The sequence below is a fragment of the Eupeodes corollae genome, chromosome 1, assembly GCF_945859685.1.
Source record: "Eupeodes corollae chromosome 1, idEupCoro1.1, whole genome shotgun sequence".
Taxonomy (NCBI): Eukaryota; Metazoa; Arthropoda; class Insecta; order Diptera; family Syrphidae; genus Eupeodes; species Eupeodes corollae.
The window spans coordinates 154919730-154939184 of record NC_079147.1 but is presented as its reverse complement, the minus strand read 5'-3'; the positions used below and the strand labels follow the sequence as shown (position 1 = coordinate 154939184).

Sequence of the window (19455 nt, the reverse complement as noted above, 5' to 3'; positions counted from 1 at the left end):
CAAATAAAAATATTATGATTTTTCTTAATTAATAATCCTAATTTATTTCTTTTAATTTATTTAGTTGGAACAAGGCCTGCCAGCAATGTTACACAAACGGACGGTTCCAGTTCTTCCTCGCAATCAACTGATTCAGGATATGTTGCACTTATTGTGATTGCTTCTTTACTTGCCGCCAGTCTGGTTATAGGAGCGGTAAGTTATCATTTCAATGTGACTAAATTATTATTAATTATAAAATGTAGATTATTTTAAACTATTATATTATAAATCAGAATTTGACAGGAAAAACTGACTTAAACTAGCTCCCCATGATCGTTTGAATAGACTTCTAAATTAAATCAGGCAATATTTGTTGGTCTTTTTTCTGAAAAAGTCTTTTAATTGAAAAAGTAGTATGGCATTTTCCAGGGTATTTTCAGGAGAACAAGGAAAATTATTTTATTTTTAACTTCCAACATATTTTGTATGTTTTAAAGTAATTACAAAAGAAATTAATAATTGGTTTTTGCTATAATTAACCTTTAATAAAAATATAGGTTGAAAGTAAAACAAGTTTTTATTCTCCTATGAATTCAGAGAAAAGTTTAAACTTCCAATTCGCACCTCTTAAACCAGCTTCACAGGAAAACAGAAAACAATAAAGGGTTTTTGGGGGAATTTTGAACCTATACATTTATGATGTAGAGTAGAGTGCTAGTGGCACTCATAGCGTTGCAATGATTTTCATTTTTTTTTAGTTTTAATCAAACAAAAAAAAAAACAGTTTGGCAATAAATATTTGAATGGAATTAACGCATTCCAAAGAACAAAGGAGTATTTTCGGAATAGATTCTTTTGTACCTCAGTTTCAGCTCTTCTCTGTTCTTTTTGATGAGGTGAAGGTGTTTGGCAGTATTGGAGTAAGGTACTTCTGTACTGTTTATAGAAATTGGCGCATAATTTATGTTTTTGTTTGTAAAATGTTTGATACGCTATTTTTGAGTCTTAACACTCACTTTATCGACTGCATTTTGTAATTTTTTTGAAGCCTTTGCAACGGATCTATTTAGCACCAATAATATAGTATCGTCAGCAAAAGTGGCCATGATAGCTTTGATATCCATTGGAATATCCCTTGTAAAGGGTGGTTTCTTAGCTATTATCTTTTTGGCAACACTAGTTTAAACAGCTGACGCACGTTTCGTGTTCTGTTTCACTGTCAAACATCTTCAGTTTGGTCTATTATTTAGCCATGAATCGTATTACAAATGAACGACGCTTGCAAATTATTGAATTTTATTATAAAAATGTGTGCTCTGTTAAGAAAGTTCATCGCGCGCTTCTTCCATTTCATTGTGTTCAGCGACGAAGCTCGTAAATAAGCGGAATTGTCGATTTTGGAGTGAATATCAGCCAGTAGCATTGCAAAACCAACTAATGCATCCAAAAAAAAGTCACAATTTGGTGGGTTTATGGGCTCGTGGCATCATTGGAACGTACTTCTTTAAAGATGATGCGAATCGTAACGTAACTAAGACTGGCGCTACCGTGAAATGATATCCAACTTTTGTTTGCCCAAAAGGCAAGAGCTTAACTTGCATGACATGTGGTTTCAACAAGACGATTCCACATGCCACACGGCACTCACAACAATGGACTTATTGGGATCCGAGTTCGGTGAACATTTTATTTCATGGGACCGGTCAATTGGCCGCCTATAACGTACGATTTAACGCCTTTAGACTATTTTTTGTGGGGCTATGTTAAAGCTCATAACTAAACAGATAAGCCCGCTTCAATTGACGCATTGAAGAATTTTTTCTTGAGATACTGCCCGAAATGTTTTAAAGATTATGCCAAATTTGTATGCCATTTGAGGCGCAGTCAAGGTCAACTTTCGCATGAAATAATCTCCAAACGTTAAATCATATGGGCCGTACTATAGATACAAAAAAGATTTCATGCTTTTTTTTAATTTTATGTGTTTTTTTTTAAACTTTCGTATAGCTTTTTTATATTCAATTTAAAAGATTGGTACTACAACACTTCCTTTCGTCTTTTATTTTCTTTAGTTCCGAGTACTTTTGCTCGTACCGTACTATAAATATTCGCTTTTTTAACATTTGATTTCAGCATTGTGGGTCCCTATTCAGCACTGAAGCCCCAAGTGCCAATGCTTGTCAAAAGTTCGAGCAACTTATACTTCTTCAAGTTTCCTTTCCTACACATCCGTAATTGAATACGCTTATGTTCTGTAGTGGAATGTTTATTTTTAAATCCTGAAACTCACGGTTCGATATTTGTCTTCATTGTTCATTTATTTTGGTAAACTTTTTCGGTATCAATTTTTCGAAAACTTTTGTGATCTGTAAGATGTTACTTCTGTTGATGACTTGCCTTGTTTAGTACAGTATTTACTTCCAATGATGTGGTGGTATGTATCTTAAACTGGATTTTTTTTAATTTACTTGAGGACATTTCTTTCAAAAACCTGGGCAGTGATAAGATCGTGCTCTGGCGATTTTTATTTAATAAGTTATGAAGACGCACTTGGTTCTTACTTCTTTGAGCATGACAAAAAGAATTTCACAATCGTCGTTCCTATTAACAAACTACAAGGGATCTGAAGCTGTATTTCTGGGAATTGTTTAAGAAACATTTGTGAGATGTTTAGTAAAAAGATCAGCTTATAGTTTCTGGCTTTCGATGCATTTGCCACCTTGAGATTTTACTGTCGGGTTTTGTGTCTGGGATCTTTTTAGACGCTTTGCGGTTTTCCATAAAGAGTATTCGGTAGAAGCATCTATTCGCAGAATTTTCATAAATCTACCAAGTGAATCATTTTTAAACTCATTGAATCTTTTTTTTAGTTCGTTGTTTAGACAGCTAAAGGCTGTCTAATCATCTGGAAGTCTAGTAGCTTGCCATTTCCTTCGAGGTCTTTTGTTTTACTTCAAAATTTGACATAAAAACAGGATTGAAAAAATTCTTTCCTTAAATAATTTAAATACAATCAGTGGATTGCAATCATTTGAGACTTCATTCCTTAATTAGAAGACTTTTTTATCACAACAAGCAAGTGTTCGCAAAAGCTTCATGTAGATGCAATAGAAAAGTTAATGTGGGCAACTTTCTCGTAAACGAAATTTTAACAGCTTTAACTTTTATATTAGTTTGTTACTACATATTCTCAACTAGTTTTAACTACATATTTTAATTGTATGCTCGTTATTCCATTTAGATTTTGAAATTAGATGGAGATAAATATAAAAGTTAAAAATGTAGTTTGTAACCCATTTTAGATAAAATGGGTATAACCCTATCAATGTCTGTGATGGAAAAACAATAAAATATATGTATGTATGTTTGATTGAAGGTTTTTGCTATTTAGGATCAATTCATACTTAATCCGATAAAATTCGCAACCCTTTTAAAACATTTATTTTTATGAAGGGCTATTAAAATAGTATTTTTGTTTATAGCTTCTTTCTTTTGTTTGACTTTAAAAATATAATTCGGTTTTATTCTTCATTGTATTACATAAAAGACATTAAATTTAAGCTTAGTTGAACATTAAAATAGATTTTTACATCTCCATAGTCTTATAAGAAGACTTTTTGGGAATTATTCTTTATCGCTTTTTATAACGAAATGTGCTTTGAAACCAATTATGTCAATATACCATTTGCGTATCCGAGTTATTGGATGGACCTTTGGGAGCTTCCGTCTCTAGTGTTGTAGTGTATTTTGTGTGTTGTAATATCCCTCATGCTCCACTCTTTTCTTTCTAAGAAGCTCCTTTCTCTTCTTCTACTCGAAAATCTCGAGAGCAGCTCTAATCTTTCTGTGCAGCACCATTTTCTATGCCTGTTCTTCAGTTGAGTAAGGTTGAAGTCATCATTACTTGTCAAACCAGGGGTTTTGCTGTTGTGACCATATGTTGAACTTCAAAGGTCTTATAAGAAGACTTTTTGGTAATTATTCTTCATCGCTCTTTATAACGAAATGTGCTTTAATCTTCCAATTGTATCAATATATCAATGGCATATCCGAGTTATTGGATGGACCTTTGGAAGTTTGTGCCTCTAGTGTTGTAGTGTATTTTTTGTATGTTGTAATATCCCTTTTGCTCCATTCGTTCTTTTTGAGAAGCTCCTTTTTCTTCTTCTGCTCGAAGATCTCGCGACCAGCCCTGATAATTCTTTTCAGCACCATTTTCTATACTTGTTCTTCAGTTGAGTAAGGTTCAAGTCATTACTTGTCAAACCAGGGGTTTCGCTGTGGTGGCCTAGTTAAACCTAGCAGTTCAGGGGCGGTAAATTTTACGGATCTTTCCCAATGTTACCACTGGTTTTCAATACTTACTGCAGGCAGCAAAGGACTTATAAAGAGGTTATTCGAGACTCGATCCGAAAAGGACATGGCAGTCTCTTGCGATTAAAGTCGTCTAACCTTGAAACTTCTCACAGTACTTTCTTGTTTTGGCTTCAATCGGGAAATCCGTGGCAGTACTTTGGGTACAAAAAGATAGTGGTACGATTTGATTTTGGCTCCTCGGAATGTTCAGACATCCTTTGTACTAGAGAAGTGTGGGGAGTCGATCGCAATGTGGTCAATCTTCTTAAGAGTTGAACTGCCTAAATACTATCTACCAAAACGTAACGCTTCACAGCAAAATGGATCAGCTTGAATCCTATATCGGAGGTGTTGTCATTCAGGGTATATCTCCCTGTTGTGCCACCAAAGATGTCAGGACACTGCTTAGTGGTCATTATGTCTTGTTCAAGAATTCGTAGGATATGTCCTTGTTGTCTTTATATATCTTCTCTGTTTGGACATAATATGAGGCTTACGTTTGCAAACTAAGCCTTGATTTAAAATCTCGGGATGAGTTCATTCACACGGTTGAAACTCAAGACTTTTTGCCTGAGTCCAGTTCCAACCACAAATCCATAACAGTCCTCGTATATATATAAATCGCAGTCTTTTAGTTTGTGTTTACCAGGCCCAACCCATCTACACTTTTTAAAGTGGAAGTAATAGTTACCTTTCATCACTTAAGGGCTTCTGCTAATTCTTCGACTGCACATGGTCTATTAGGACACTTAACGTCCCACTCACAGATTCGAAGCTCGTTGTCCTTATTTCGTTTGCTGGGTTCGTCATCAGTAAATCCGTCCTTATCCTTGTTGGTTTTTCCCAACTAAATATTTGCACGTGGCTGGGAAGTCATCCCAAAGACGGCACAACCACGAATTACAGGGATCGAAATAATCCGCTTCTCACGGGCCTGGGCTTCAAAATTTATTGTAGAAGCTCTATAAGATGTTCTGTAGATGGTGTGTTGAACTTTGCGTTAATTGCATCTGGGTAACGCGTCCGCTGCCGGCTGGTTAAAAGAAGAGATGCCTTAGTGAAAACACCTGTCCCCTACTTTCTCGTTTTCATTTAGCCTAAACAACTTTCCACTATGGTTCGAATTCAATTTTATTAGGCACCCAATGTTCACTGCGGGGAGCTTAGAGTAGGAGTTCTTATACAGAGGTGTGTTTTGAGGAAAAAAGCTTTAAGACGCCTGTGTCCTCTTGAGTGCACTGCATATATCTACGGGTTGATAATGGATCTTAACACTAATTTAGTATTCTTTATAATTTAATTACAATTTCATTTATATTTAAAAATATGCACTTTTATCATTATGTAAAAACATGTAATAATTTTTGTATTTCAATTACAGCTCCTTTATGTTGGATACCGCCACTGCAGTAGAAGAGCAGTAACATCAATGAACTTTGAAAATCCAGTTTATAGAAAAACCACCGAAGATCAATTCAGTTTAGAGAAAAATATGCCAGCACGAATGTTCCCTAACACAGTGGACGAAGAGGTAAGCACATATATCGCAAGTGATTTTAACTATGTAAAATTTTAGAAAAACAAAAAACATACCCATTAATTTGTAGTAAATTATTTAAAACAAAAATAAAATATTTTTTAACAAAAACAAAATCCCTTAGTCGTCTAAGTAGTAATTTTGTAGATAAAAAAATAAAATCATTTATGTGAAAACCAAAAATAAAAACATAAACAAATATAAAACCAATCTATATAGATTCGTGGATAAAAGTTTTATTTTTTAAAACCTTTTCTAGCTGCACTGTTCACAGAGAAGACTGTTCGCGCAGTATTAATAAATAAAAACAAAAACAAAGAGAATATCCAAAACGAAACATTATGTTTCTTTTAATATAAATTTAAAAAAAAAGAAAAACTATTAATAAAACCAAAAAATAAATTTTTACAAAGAATACCAATTACATAATCTTAAGATAGGGGTTTTTTGCCTAACTTAACAAAAACAAAAATATTGAAACATTTCTGCAAAACCGTTTTAGGAAATTTATATTAATTTTAATGCAAAATATTTGAATGGAAGAAAAATAAAAAAAAATAAAAACAAAAACAAACAAATGCCAAAATTCTAACATAATATAAAATTAATATTTTTACTAGTTTGATTTTACACTATACTGAAACTTATTTTTATATTATACGGCTGTGTTCAAAAAATAGTAGTTAACTACATACATTTGTCTTGTATAAGTCTTGTGAAAGTTATTTCAAAAGAACTTCGTCTAGAATAAGTAATATTTCGGACGGATTCACAATCCTTTTGTTTTTAAATTTTTAAATCAAGAAAGCTTGAAACTACTTTATAACGAAAAATAAAGTGTTCAAAAAACTAGGAGCACTCAAAACATAATATAAAATTCAACCCAAAAATTTGCCAAAGAGCAAAATAAAAATGCAAATGTTTGTTAATTTAGATCAGTACTTCATTGTTTAACCCTTTTTAGTGATAACGGCCTTGCTTTAATGTATTAAACTCACTAAGCTTAACGGATATCTTTGGCCAGGCTTTTTTACCACGTTCCGTATAGCTCACAATTTAATAGTGAAGTACACGAATCATTTGTTAATTAGTCATATCCAAGAACATTTCGTATAATCTCTCTTTTAAGATTGAATATTGTCCTAGAAAATGTATGATGTCCTCCTTCGGTTACAAAGATCACATAAGACTGGTAGATCGCTTCTATGTGGTAACTTGTTTGTTACGCGCTTAATTTAAGTTCTTTCCAATCACTCGACATCAAACATCGAGAATGTACTAAATGTGTACAAAAAAAAAAGTGGTAACTAATTAAGATCCAATAATTCGCCTCGTAGTCGGAACATCAGTGAGATTTTGGCTCTGTCGTTCTCATCTGGAAAATAACTATTTTCTTTAAGAGAATAATCAAGACGAGTATATATTGATCCGTGGAGAGAGCTTCTAGCTTCTAGCTTCTTCTTCGAATTTAGATCTTTTTCTTCGGTCTGTTTTCCTGATCAACTTATACAGCAATTGCTTCCAAGAACTTGGTTCCTCTCCACTTAAATTCAGATCCATATCGCATGTTTCTGCTGGCTCATGCCATTCCTCAAAACAACCTCTTCTATTGCCTAGTATATGCAGCGCAGTTCTTTTAGAAAGACATTAAAGTTAATGTGTCTTGATGAACAGTGGCGACATCCCAGTTTCCAACATAATTATAGAGTTTAGCGTGTTTGGTGCAAGTTCAAAAGTTTTTTTGATGAAGAACCTTAAAATGTTTACAACTGCTTCGCGTTTTTTCCTCCCCTGTGTAGCGTAGAGGAGAAAAGACTCCACAATGGCTTCAAAAGCGTGATACTTGCAGCTGTGGCTTATTTGATTATTTATAGCGATTGTTGAATTTTTAATTTTCAGCATTCCAGATATTTGCACTCCTTTGGAACTTCCATCATAAAAATACTTCTCGTTCGCACTTGTCCTTCCACTTCTTTTAAGTTGTTAATCATAAGTTGTAAGAGTTGCCGGCGATTTTGCCATCTTCACTACATCATCTGCAAATAGCAGAACATTTATTTGCAGGCCCCAACATTCAATCCCACCAGGTAAAGAGTATACTAAGTCATTTATATAAAGAGCTAAAAGATCTGGACTAAGGGTGCAGCCTTGTGGGACTCCGATTTGAGTTGCAAACCACTACAATTTATTTTTTCCAGTCCAAATTGCTGACTGTGTGTCTTTGTATAGATTTAAACTTAGTTTTTCAAACTTTTGAGTCAAACCAAGTCCGAATAGCTTATCAATTAGAGCATCGCTATCCACGGTATCAAAAGCCGTTCCGAAGTCAACAAAAAGAACATACAATTTTTTATTTCTCGATAGAAATGACTAAGCAATACTTTTTAGCACAAAATCATGATCAATGGTGAAATACTCAAAACTAAAACCAGCTCGGAACTCACTCAAGACATTTTTCGAAACTTCTGGAGTGCAGCAGTGTAAATTTCATATGTGGCATTAAGGAAGCAAATACCTCTATAGTTCGATTCGGTCAATAGTACAACCTTTTTATGTATGGGAAAAATAAGTTCTTCCTTAAACAGATCTATAAAAACTTTGTTCAGCAACACAGTCAACTTTTGATAATGATTATTTGTCCCGTTCTTATAAAATTCAACTGGTATTCGGCTAGCACCTGCTACTTTGCTGATTTTGAATCTCAGCTATACCCAGTGAAGCCTCATCTTCCAAAAGCGGTGAGTCCAGGACAGGTTCGTAGAAGACAAGTTGAGCATAGTGAAACTTCAAAAGATTCTTTGGGGTAGGGTTCAAGTGCTATTGAAAATGCTTACGCAAAATTTGAGGACTTTATCTCACATCAACAGTATACTTTTTTACCTTGTAAAATCCGAGCCAGATTCCAAAATTTAGTAAAGATCATCGCTAGAATTAACTTTCTTGCTTCAGATTCAAAGTATAATTTCTTACTTTCTGCACATATTGCCTTAAACCATCTACTCGCTTCCAAATATAAGTTCTTGACAACGAGTTCTGTTAAAGTGTTTGCTAACAAGTTTAACCCATTCGTAAGACACATCTCCTGTTGCAGCTTGTATTGAACCAGCATTCCTTATAGGCTAAAGCTTGACTTATCTTTCTGTTGTGCGGATATACTTGTTTAGTAGTGTCTTCCAACATATTTGATTCATGCTTAAGTTGCAGCGCATTTAACCACTCTTTGTAGGCTTTTTCGTTAATGTTTTTTCTGCAATTTATTGTTATTTGGAATTTGGAAATAAGAATGTTGATCCATAATGCCCTTAATTAGGTGTATTGGGCTGGGCCTAGACCAAAATTCATAAAACAAGCCCATACTATTATTTTCGATTCCCAATGTCTTAAGGTTTTTGTAGAATAGTTTGGTTGGTATTCAGTGTTGGATGGACGACGAACGTACTATCAGGATCTAGTACCACCTAAAAGAACACATTTTCTATCGTCTGTCTACAATCCATTGCGCCATTTGACAACTGTCGACCTTTCAACTTTGGAACTGTCGACCCTACTATTATTATGAACACAACTGTACGTTAGAATCTAGATGAGGATGTTTAACTTCTTTGGGTAACTAAATTATGCACCATTCATACAAATATATGAATACATTTTATTGTAATATTTTTTATGAATTAACTGTTTAAATTTTAATACAAAATCCAAAGAACAAAGACCTTTAAATATCAACTGAATGTATAAATATTCTTGAGTAAAAATTTGGTTCAGTGTAGTATTTTTATTTTATATTTTTTTTTTGTTTCTTTTTAAAACTCATTAATTTTAGTTTTGCTGCTAGAATAATTCTTATTTCACTATTCACTTATTAGTTATTTGCTAAGAAAACAAAATTAAGAATAAGAAAATCTATAGAAGCTTCATTTTGTAAATTCTTTTATTTTTCACGCTGCGAGATTTGTGTATTAACATTTTAAATGCAATATTAAAATATTGAATACAGTAATTTTTAAAGAAAATGGTGAGTATATTGATGTTGTGGTAGTTTTCACATTTTTTTACAAATGCATACTGTTATCTAACGTACAACACACTTTCTATACTTTTCCAAACTCATACATATACATCAATACATCCACAAATTATCTATCTATGGATTGGATAAGAGATCTTATATCGTTTTTGGTCGCTGCAGTATTAAAATAATTAAACTATTTAATGTTATCATAATTCATTTGTAATAAACTTTTAAATTTTATTTGTAAACACAATAAAAAAATATATTTTTCCTATCAACTCCAAGTTCAAGCCGTTCCACACCTATATATTTTGAACTTAACACTATAACGACGGCTTCTACAGGGTTTTCCAATAAGAAGTTTCATTTTTATATTTAAGATAATATTCATTTTTTGCCAAGAAATCAACGAATATTTATATATTGGCAATGAAAAAGATAGAAGCCAAAAGGCCGCCAAGGCTCCGGTTGTAGCTCTATCATTTCATTTGCGACTGTATGTCTTTCATATCTTTACGAATTCCATATCTGTCTTGAATCGTTTGGTAAGCACCCAAATTAACTTCATCTTATACGTGGGCTAAAAGACAAAATCACGAGGTACCAGTTATAGCTGTAATTGCTTTGTATTACTGAAACTAATCATTTCAACTTTTTTGACAGGTTGGTTATGGTGTTCATTGAATAAGGAAGCTTCATAGCGATTATGTTAGAGCCATTTTGTCGCATTGAGAAAAAAGATTAAGTCTCTAATATTTGTCTCAGATAGCTCATCAAGTTCGTGAAAGAATGCTTTTCCAAAGTATTTCATTCTAGTGTTTGCCAAAGCAGGACATTTACAGAGGAAATGGATTATCGTTTCACTTTCTCTTTGGTCACTACAACTACGGCAAAAGGTGTTGTAAGAGATACCCAACTTCTCTGCATGAACTCCTATAGGCCAATGTTCGGTACAAACCGCAACAATCCTGGCTATGTCTTACCTTGGCCTGTATAGAAGATCGTTTGTACGGGTTTTATTATAGGTGGGCCATATCTTCCTAGATATAATGCAGTTGGGTAAATTGCTCCACCTTCGGTTTGATTCAGTTTGGTAGATAGAAAAGATCTTACCCTTCATAGCACCAAGAGGAATGTTAACCATTTCCGCAAGTGAGCTATGATAGGCCGATCCTTGCCTGGATAGCTCACCAGCCCGTTTATTTCCCACGATACTACTATTGCCCGGAACCCAGATCAGGGTGACACCGAGGTTAATATTCAGGCTCGCAAGCTCATCGGGACATTGCTGGTCCAATTTAGATGGGGATGTAGCCGAGTTAATGGCTTCGACAGCTGCCTGAAAAATGCTAGCAAAGTTAGGAAGCCTAAGGGATTTAGCTACATTTAGGAACTCAGAAAAGATCCCAGAACCAACTTCGCACTCCATCTTTGAGCGGTCAGTAAAGATGGAGTGCAGAAGTCAGTGTCTACCGAGATAATATCTGAGGGAATCAATTTCGTTGTGTTGCTGTGACCATAAGGTTTTGACAACCAGCTGTTTGATTCCTTCAGCCTAATAACGCTGCAGGAAACTATGTATTTAATAAAAACGTCGATTGCTAAAAGATCCAAAATAACGTTTAAGGCGTCCGTTGGGCAAGTATGGCCCCTGTGGTGCCCACGCAAGCTGTTCTCTGAACCTGCTTTAGCTTATCAATATTATAGGCTTTGCTAAGAGCAGGCCACCACACAATCGAACCATATGTTAAGATTGGACGTACTACGGCTGTGTACGTCCATAAAATCATTTTCGACTGAAGTAGTCACTTTTTGCCGAAATATTTTGCTGCAGGCGTAGAAGGCAACACAGGCCTTCTAACCCGTACTTCAATATTTAGTTTCCAGTTCAGTTTAGGGTCGAGTATAACTCCCAAATATTTAGCACTGGAAGACAATGATAGGATTTGACCGTTGAGTCGAGGTAGCATGAAGGGAGGAACTTTAGTTTTATAATTTAGTTTTACTTTGGTTAACTCCTCGTCCTCAACTAGTAGCCCAGCTGCTAATTTTCTTCAAAGCTGACTCCGTGATTTCACTAATCACAAAGGTGTACTTTCCTGACACCAATAGCACCAAATCATCCGCATAGGCTACCGCCTTCACTCCACAGCTCTCTAATTTAAGGAGAATTGTATCCATGACCAGAAGCCATAGAAGACGCAAAAGGACACCACCCTGGGGTGTTCCCGTACTCACGTATCTGAGCATGGAAATAATCCATTCTCGAATAAAGTCTTCTACACCGAACTGAATGGCAATTCTTCTCTATGGATTCGTTAAGGACGTTGTTAAAAGGACCTTGTATGTCTTAGAAAGTGGGAAGATTTCAGGATTTTTTAGGAATGAAGGATTACAATGTTCCTTCGATAAAACTTTGCTGAACCTTGCGGAATCCTTTATGTCTTCGCTTGATTGACAGTATTTTCTCCAGGCTTGTCTTTAGGCTGATGACAGGGCTTGCTTGCAAATTTTAAGAGAGTCTTTATACGGTTGGTAAAACTTATGTTTGTGGCAGTTATTGAAAATTGTCCTCGTCATTTTCCTAAGACTGCACAGTTCTTCATTCCACCAAGAATGAAGGTTTTTACGATTATATTTAACTCTGCAAGAGACTCTCAAAGCTATACTTATAGAAGTTTCAAAGGTTTTCACCTTTGATTCAAGGTCTTCTATCGATTCTGTGAGATTCGGTAAGTTGATTAGTTTGGAATTAGCAATTTGACTGAATTTCTTCCAGTCAGTTCTTTTGAGATTTCTATAAGGCGGAGGGTTTTTCGACTCGAAATTAATTCGAAAAAAGAATCCACTTGTGATCCGAAAACGAATAAAAAAAGGGGAAACTCTTCAATTCTCCACTAATAAATTACGGTTGTTTACTAAAGTAACATCAAGCATATCCTCCCATCCATCATAATTTTCCGAGCTCGGAAAGACGAAAGTGGTTCCAATTGGTCATATTATTTTCAATAATAAAATCAAAAAGTGACTCACCTCGTTCGTAGATCTCAGAACTTCCCCAAAGGGTATGCCGAGCATTTGCGTCGTCTCCAATCAGAAGGTTTGCTTTTTTGATTTTAGCTTCGGTTATGATTTTGAACACCTCCTCCGGAGGTGATGGTAGAGGGCAGAGTAAAAAGAGGCCAACAGCAAAACCTGTGTATTCTTATCTTCAAATCTGATAACTGTCTGATCGGGAGTGCTAAAACTTGGACATACAAAATCTTTTAAATGTTTCTTAGCTAAAATATAAGTTCTGGGATTACCTTGGTCTTGATCTGCGGTTTTATAAAAGAGGTCATATTAGTTGCCTTGGAGGCCTCGCACCCTGAGGCCGTTTATCCACGGTTCTTCGATAACGCCAATGTTGAAGTTTTACTTCGTAACAAACATCGCAAACAACATCGTCAACCTCGACGTTGTCATCAGCTTTGTCGGTGTCTGTTCCCCGACTCTGCAGAACAAAATTTTCAATAATGAAAACCAAAAATAGCTATAAATGGCCACTTAGGTTATTAAATTACAATATATCGGTGGACTTCGAGAAATAACAATTCAGGAAATATATTTTGCGTTGGTCTTCTACATTAATTTCTTCCAATACACGCCATAAAATATCATTAATGTTAGTTCAGTAGTGTAATCCATTCACCGAAAAAGTTAAGTAAGGTCCAATCATGCCGGCAGCCCAAAAACTAAACCAAAAAGTCACACGTGAAGAAGTTAGATTCCTTCCAATAATGGTAGATTCTCCAAGCCTCCCAAGGTGAAAATGTGAATCTTCAATGATGTAACGTGCTAAATCTGCAATATGCTTTGTTTTTATTTAAAGACGTTCAGCCTTTTAATTTGTCAAATCTCTGACTTCTCCCAACAGCTCTAATTTGTCCACACATTTCACTACGATCGACTACGGAAAAGGTGTAACACGAAGTCTTGTGCCGTTACATACATCATCGAGGGGTATCTACTAATTTTAATTGGAGCATGTGGAGCTCTGTTTCGAGTCCATGATTGGTTTTTATTGACAAATGCTCTATCATATCTCCTGATTCTAATTCATCCAATATGTGTCAATTTATTTTCAAAATCCATTGTTTCATTGTAGAATTGCCCTTTGACAGAGAAACTGATAAGCGTGGATGTTATTTTGTAAATCGTGTAAACACGTCTTGGAATGACTTCACAATTCCTCTGTAATAAATTACACAAATCTTTCATTTGTCACATAGCCCTTGACATTGGTTTTAATCGCCCATGTCCTATATTTAAAAGTGTTTCAGCAATGTTTCGTGCGGTAATGCCATTATAAGACAAGCCATCACCTAATGATATGCTAATAAATTAGTGTTATAAAAAAGAATATACTAAATCTCTTATTATAAGTGTTAACTGCGGATCTTCTGTAAGGAGATATTTTACCGCAGCAAAATGTAGCTTGAAACACTTTTCAGCCTCGTAACTACAACCACACAAAAAATCATTTCATATTATTGTTCTGTTGTGACGTAAAGGACGGACAAACAAACAAACAAACAAGCAAACAATTTATAATATTCAAGTCCAAAGTCTGTTTTTATTTGAGAGACGGCTTGATTTTTTCAAACATCTTAATTCTTTAATAATTATCGCCCACGAACCCTTAAAAATTAAAAACGTAAGCCTTTCTAAGAAAAAATTCTGTCGATAGATGGAATTTGCATGAAAATTCGTTATGTAATCTTAGAGAATATCGCAATAATATAGACATAATATATATAAAAAATACGTACTAATTTTACAGATTACACAACATTAAACAAACATTATATTTTCCTTAATTCATTTTATAGGGATTTTCTTAAATTCACCACATAAAATACAAAACAAAACATCCAACAATTTAATACTTGTGTCATAATTATTTATCCTACCATCTTTCTATTGATTTAAATACACTCGCTTAAACGTCATTTCCAAATATTTTTAAGATATAAAATTTATTTACTTTATTGTTTCTTTACTTACTTTTAACTTTACATTTTAACAATTTTTTTTAATTTGAATTTTTCTTTTCTTTTATTTCTATTTTTAGTCCAAAGAGCCACTCTACAAATTAGGAACTGAATGTGTTTAAAAAATGAAATACCTAAATTCAACAACATTCAAACCTTAAATATTCGACACATCAACAGCAATCAACCACTTTTAAAAAAAAACATAAACTCCTCGTATACATAAATTATATGATGTATATTATTATGCAAACGCCAGCAGCATAGAACTTGTATAATATTTCAAACAGAGATTCAAAGAGACAAAGTCAAATAGAAACATAACTTAATTTATTGATATTGAATTGAAAATAAATAAGAAATAGAACAAAAATCAGTTTTGAAAAAACAAAAACAAAAATAAAAATTATATATAGAAGATTACTAAAATATAGTCTAAAATGTGTACATTTCGTTTTTGATATTTAAAAAAAAAAAGAAAACAAAATTATATAAATTGGCACTGACATAAATTAATTTATTTTTGGGCAACAAATATTTAGATTGTAATATTATTATTTTGGCTTGTAATTTTCTTTTTATTTTTCTTGTAGTACATAGTATATAAGTACATGTGTATATACTTTAAATCACATTAAATGAACAAAATTAATTTAATTAAAAATTTAAAATAAAAAATGAATCAATACAAACAACTTTTCTTTTGTATGCACTTGTTATGCACCCTCTATGGTCCTTACTTCGTTCAATATAAAAACAAATTAACAAAGTGCAAAGGGGTATAAATAGTACTCGAATTTTTGTGTTACTTTATATAATTACTTGATCAAACCCTTTTAGATCTTCCTTATGACCATAAAAAGATGAGGCAATCATTTTTTCTTCCCTTTATTTTTAAATAAGCCTTGTTTTAATTCTATGTCTTTTAAATCATCCTAAGGGTAAAAAAGGGGGTTTTTAAAGTAGATTATTCAATAAATGTTATGGCCAAGAACTAAGCTTAGTCATAAGGATAAGGGTTTTTTAAATATGTTTGAAACATCATTTAGGACAAGTAGCAACCGCGACTGGCTCGAATTAATTTCAGCCATGAGGCTCTACTTTCTACCACTTCTTGCATCAATCACCCGCTGAATATTTTTTTTCAACGCATCAATCGTCTCGGGCTTATCTGCGTAGGCAAGCGACATAACATAACTCACATGATTAGATCCACAGACCCACGACGACGCGAGCCAATAGGCTTACCTAAATTTCCTTAAATAAATGCGTTGTTTCGTTGGCATTATGGAACTGAACCATTATTTTTGTTATATACTCGCACGATTTCAAAACCTGGTTCAAGAGAGTTAAGCTTAAGCTAAGTATACACCATTGGAAGATCTCTCAATATTGTCGTAGTGTCAAAATTCTTCTGTCAACTGTCAATTTTCGATCAAGTGAAAATTGTACATTATTAGACGATTTTTTCATAGAAAACTGACTGACAATTGATGGCTTTAGGCGTTTTGTTTGAATGTCAATTGTCAGACAACCAAATTGGTATTGCGAATGGGGTTTACTGAGCGTTAGGTTACTTGACATTTAGCGGATAGTGGAATTCAAATTTTTGATCGATAAATGTCACTCTTATCGCTATTTTAGCTGTCGCTTAAGTTTCCTTTTATGACGAGTAAAACGCCACTTTCTGTCGACGGAAAATTGATGTAAAAATTAAATAAAAATGCAAGTTTTTCTAATGTTTTACTTTTTGTTTTACTGTTATTAATTTTATTTTTACTAAATGTTGAAAGTTACGAATCCAGGGGTGGAACCGGCTAAGGCGATTGTTGATTGTTGACAGTCAAAATAATTGAATTTGATCTACGTAAGGTGATAGTTAAATTGTACCTAAAAAGCTGTCACAAAAAAATATAATAGTCGTTTTCAATTAAATATGTTTATTCCAAATAGAGCTACCAGACCCTTACACAAACGACTGGAAAATTTTCTTAGTTAACTTTGTTTCTTTAAAAAAAAATACATTCCTGTGACCGTCAAAGCTCACGACATTCGAAAAAAGCAAGAAAAGTAACAATTTTATTGAAAATCGAATTGAATTGAGTTGAATCATCGTACACAGACGAAATGAAAATGATTTGTCAATTTGACTATCAAAAAAATGATAGTCAACTATCACCTTAGCCGATTCCACCCCAGGCGAAATGAAAAGACTACGCTTCAATTATTCCCGGAATCCCAGCTTTTTCATAAAAAAATGCTTAAGCATGTCTTTTTTCTTCGTCTAAATATGTAATGAGAATTTATTCAACGAGGGCAAATGTGTGCTTCCATAGTTTCGAGCATTTATTTGAGAATGAGGTTGGTCGTGCAATTCCTCACTTTGAAGTCATTGCATACACCCTTTTGGTAGCTGCCTTCAGCAAAAAATCTCAAAGTAGCTGCAAGCCTTAAAACTAGTGGCACCGATAACATGCTTAGTCTTTTCGGTACCTTTTCTTCAATTTCATTTAATGGGTAGGAGTCCTTATCCAACCAAAAGTACATTACATGTCTTGAAATATAACAAAATAGAATGATTTGTCCAATGAATCTTCCTTGGATGTATGTATGTACTTACTTCGAATCTTAAACACCAAGAAAGTGACTCCACTCAAAAAGTGACAATTGTCGTTTAAGAAAAACGCCTGTTACAATAAAGCACCTTGCACATGAGCTACGAACTACGAACTGCGACCTGTGGATGTTCGCATATTTTGACTTTTATTTCACATGTTCTTTATGTCTTTTTGCAGACAACGACGAATTGAACTATTGTTTTTACAAAATTTTCTTATTTTAGAGAGCAAAATGCAAATTTTATTATCCTTACATTAGTGCCAATTGGTTTCTTATAATTTAAATGTGTTTTTGTTTGAAACTGAATTTTTGAAATGTGTAAAATCACGTTTGTTCGTCCATTCGTTCATTTGTTGTTCACTCTCATGTGCAAGGCCCTTAAGGGTGATTATCAGACTCATTTTTCCCAAATTTTGTCTTAAGGTTTAGGTTATACTTCGGAAAATCTGCATCAACAAACATCACCTGGTCCCATCTCCTAGATAAATTGTAAGGTTTGTTCATGAGTGCAATCATTTTCAACTTTTTATTGGTAAGCGCATAATCCAATTAGTGGACAGTTGTCGAATTATTTGAAAATGGAAACATTTCAGGCTTGATTGAAAGCTATTTTGTCTTCTTCCAGGGGTGTTACCTTGGAGCGTTTGTAATGTTGTGTCAAATTCGATTCTTGGGATGTTTTCTGATAGTTCTTGGCTGACAATATCCTGAGGAGGAAGGTAACTCAGGTTAAAATCAACTTTCTTAACAATAACGTTACTTAGTGTTACAACAACAATAGTTTTACTTTCGATATACTTTTCCCAAGTTTTGTAGAACGTACTTGCGATTAAATCAGGATCATTTTCTAGAGAATCACTAAAAAAATATAGGGAAAGTGTTGAAAAGAGTTTGAGGGTTTTTGAGTCCAAAGCTGGATCCATGTTATTGACAAATTTTTCTCAAGAAAATTTGTTTGCGTTGATGGAGTCGTATTTGAACTTGGAACTTGCTTCCCATAGGCTAAGCAATTTGGAGTTGTAGGATATCTCCGGACTTTTTTCCATTCTAAATTCTAAGCTTTTACTAGATCGGCAACTTCCTTATTTAACCATATTGATTTTTTGTTAGATTTGTCTGCATTTGATTATGTTGTCAGCATTGAATAAGCTGTCGATTCTCTTAGAATTCTTTTGATTTAGGCTGCTTCTTGGTTGATGTTGTAAGAAATTGTTGTGGATTGACACAAAGAGTGGGTAGACGTGACAAAGGTATCCCAATTAGCTTGAGTTTTTTTGAAACGTATAGTTGGGTTTCTTCTTATTTTTCTTTCATGCGTCCGTAATATGATTGGAAAATGATCCTTACTTTCACCGTTTGGGCTAACCTTCCATTAAAGAAGAAAGGTCAAATCTGTATAGAGGCAAGTGTAACGTCCACGGCTGAGAACGTGCTTCCTGTGTTGAAAAGAGTTTGCGATCCGTCGTTTGAAATAAAAAAATCCATTGTAATTAGCAAAATTTTCAAAAACAGTTCCAAGTCGATTGGTTGTGTTAAGGCCCCATATTGTATTTTTCTGGCGTTAAGATCACCTAGAACCAAGTGATGATTGCGTATGATTGCAAGAAGTCTGCAAATTTTATACCGTCACTTTTACAGATGAAATTGGGTGTTTACATGTGGTTGATAGAAATTTGGTTTTAAAGGTTTGAGAATAATCTTCTATTCTTTATGAAACGACAAACTAATCATTTATTAAGTAACACCTCTCAATAAGAACCAACTTCAATTTTTACGGTTGCTAACTCCTGCGAGGTGTTGTCAAATCCTTGAAAGGTAGATTTTGTTATGAAAAGTGCTTTCCGTTCAGGTTCAGCAGAAAAATTGTAGGTCCTCTAGATTCCTGACTAACACACGCACAGTTCCTTATATTCATA

At 34.0% G+C, this 19455-nt stretch overlaps 1 protein-coding gene across 6 annotated transcripts in view; it reads left to right on the top strand.

Annotated features, from left to right (window-relative positions):
- LOC129940902 (very low-density lipoprotein receptor-like) overlaps nt 1-15615 on the top strand; it is a 388737-nt gene extending 373122 nt beyond the window's left edge. For all 6 annotated transcript variants that reach the window (XM_056049426.1, XM_056049430.1, XM_056049424.1 and 3 more), the window contains 3 exons: nt 65-195; nt 5720-5869; nt 15001-15615. In XM_056049426.1, coding sequence (XP_055905401.1) covers nt 65-195; nt 5720-5869; nt 15001-15042 — 323 coding nt within the window. In that variant the 3' untranslated portion in view covers nt 15043-15615. The remainder of the gene's footprint in view (nt 1-64; nt 196-5719; nt 5870-15000) is intronic.
- Nucleotides 15616-19455: the final 3840 nt, after the last annotated feature.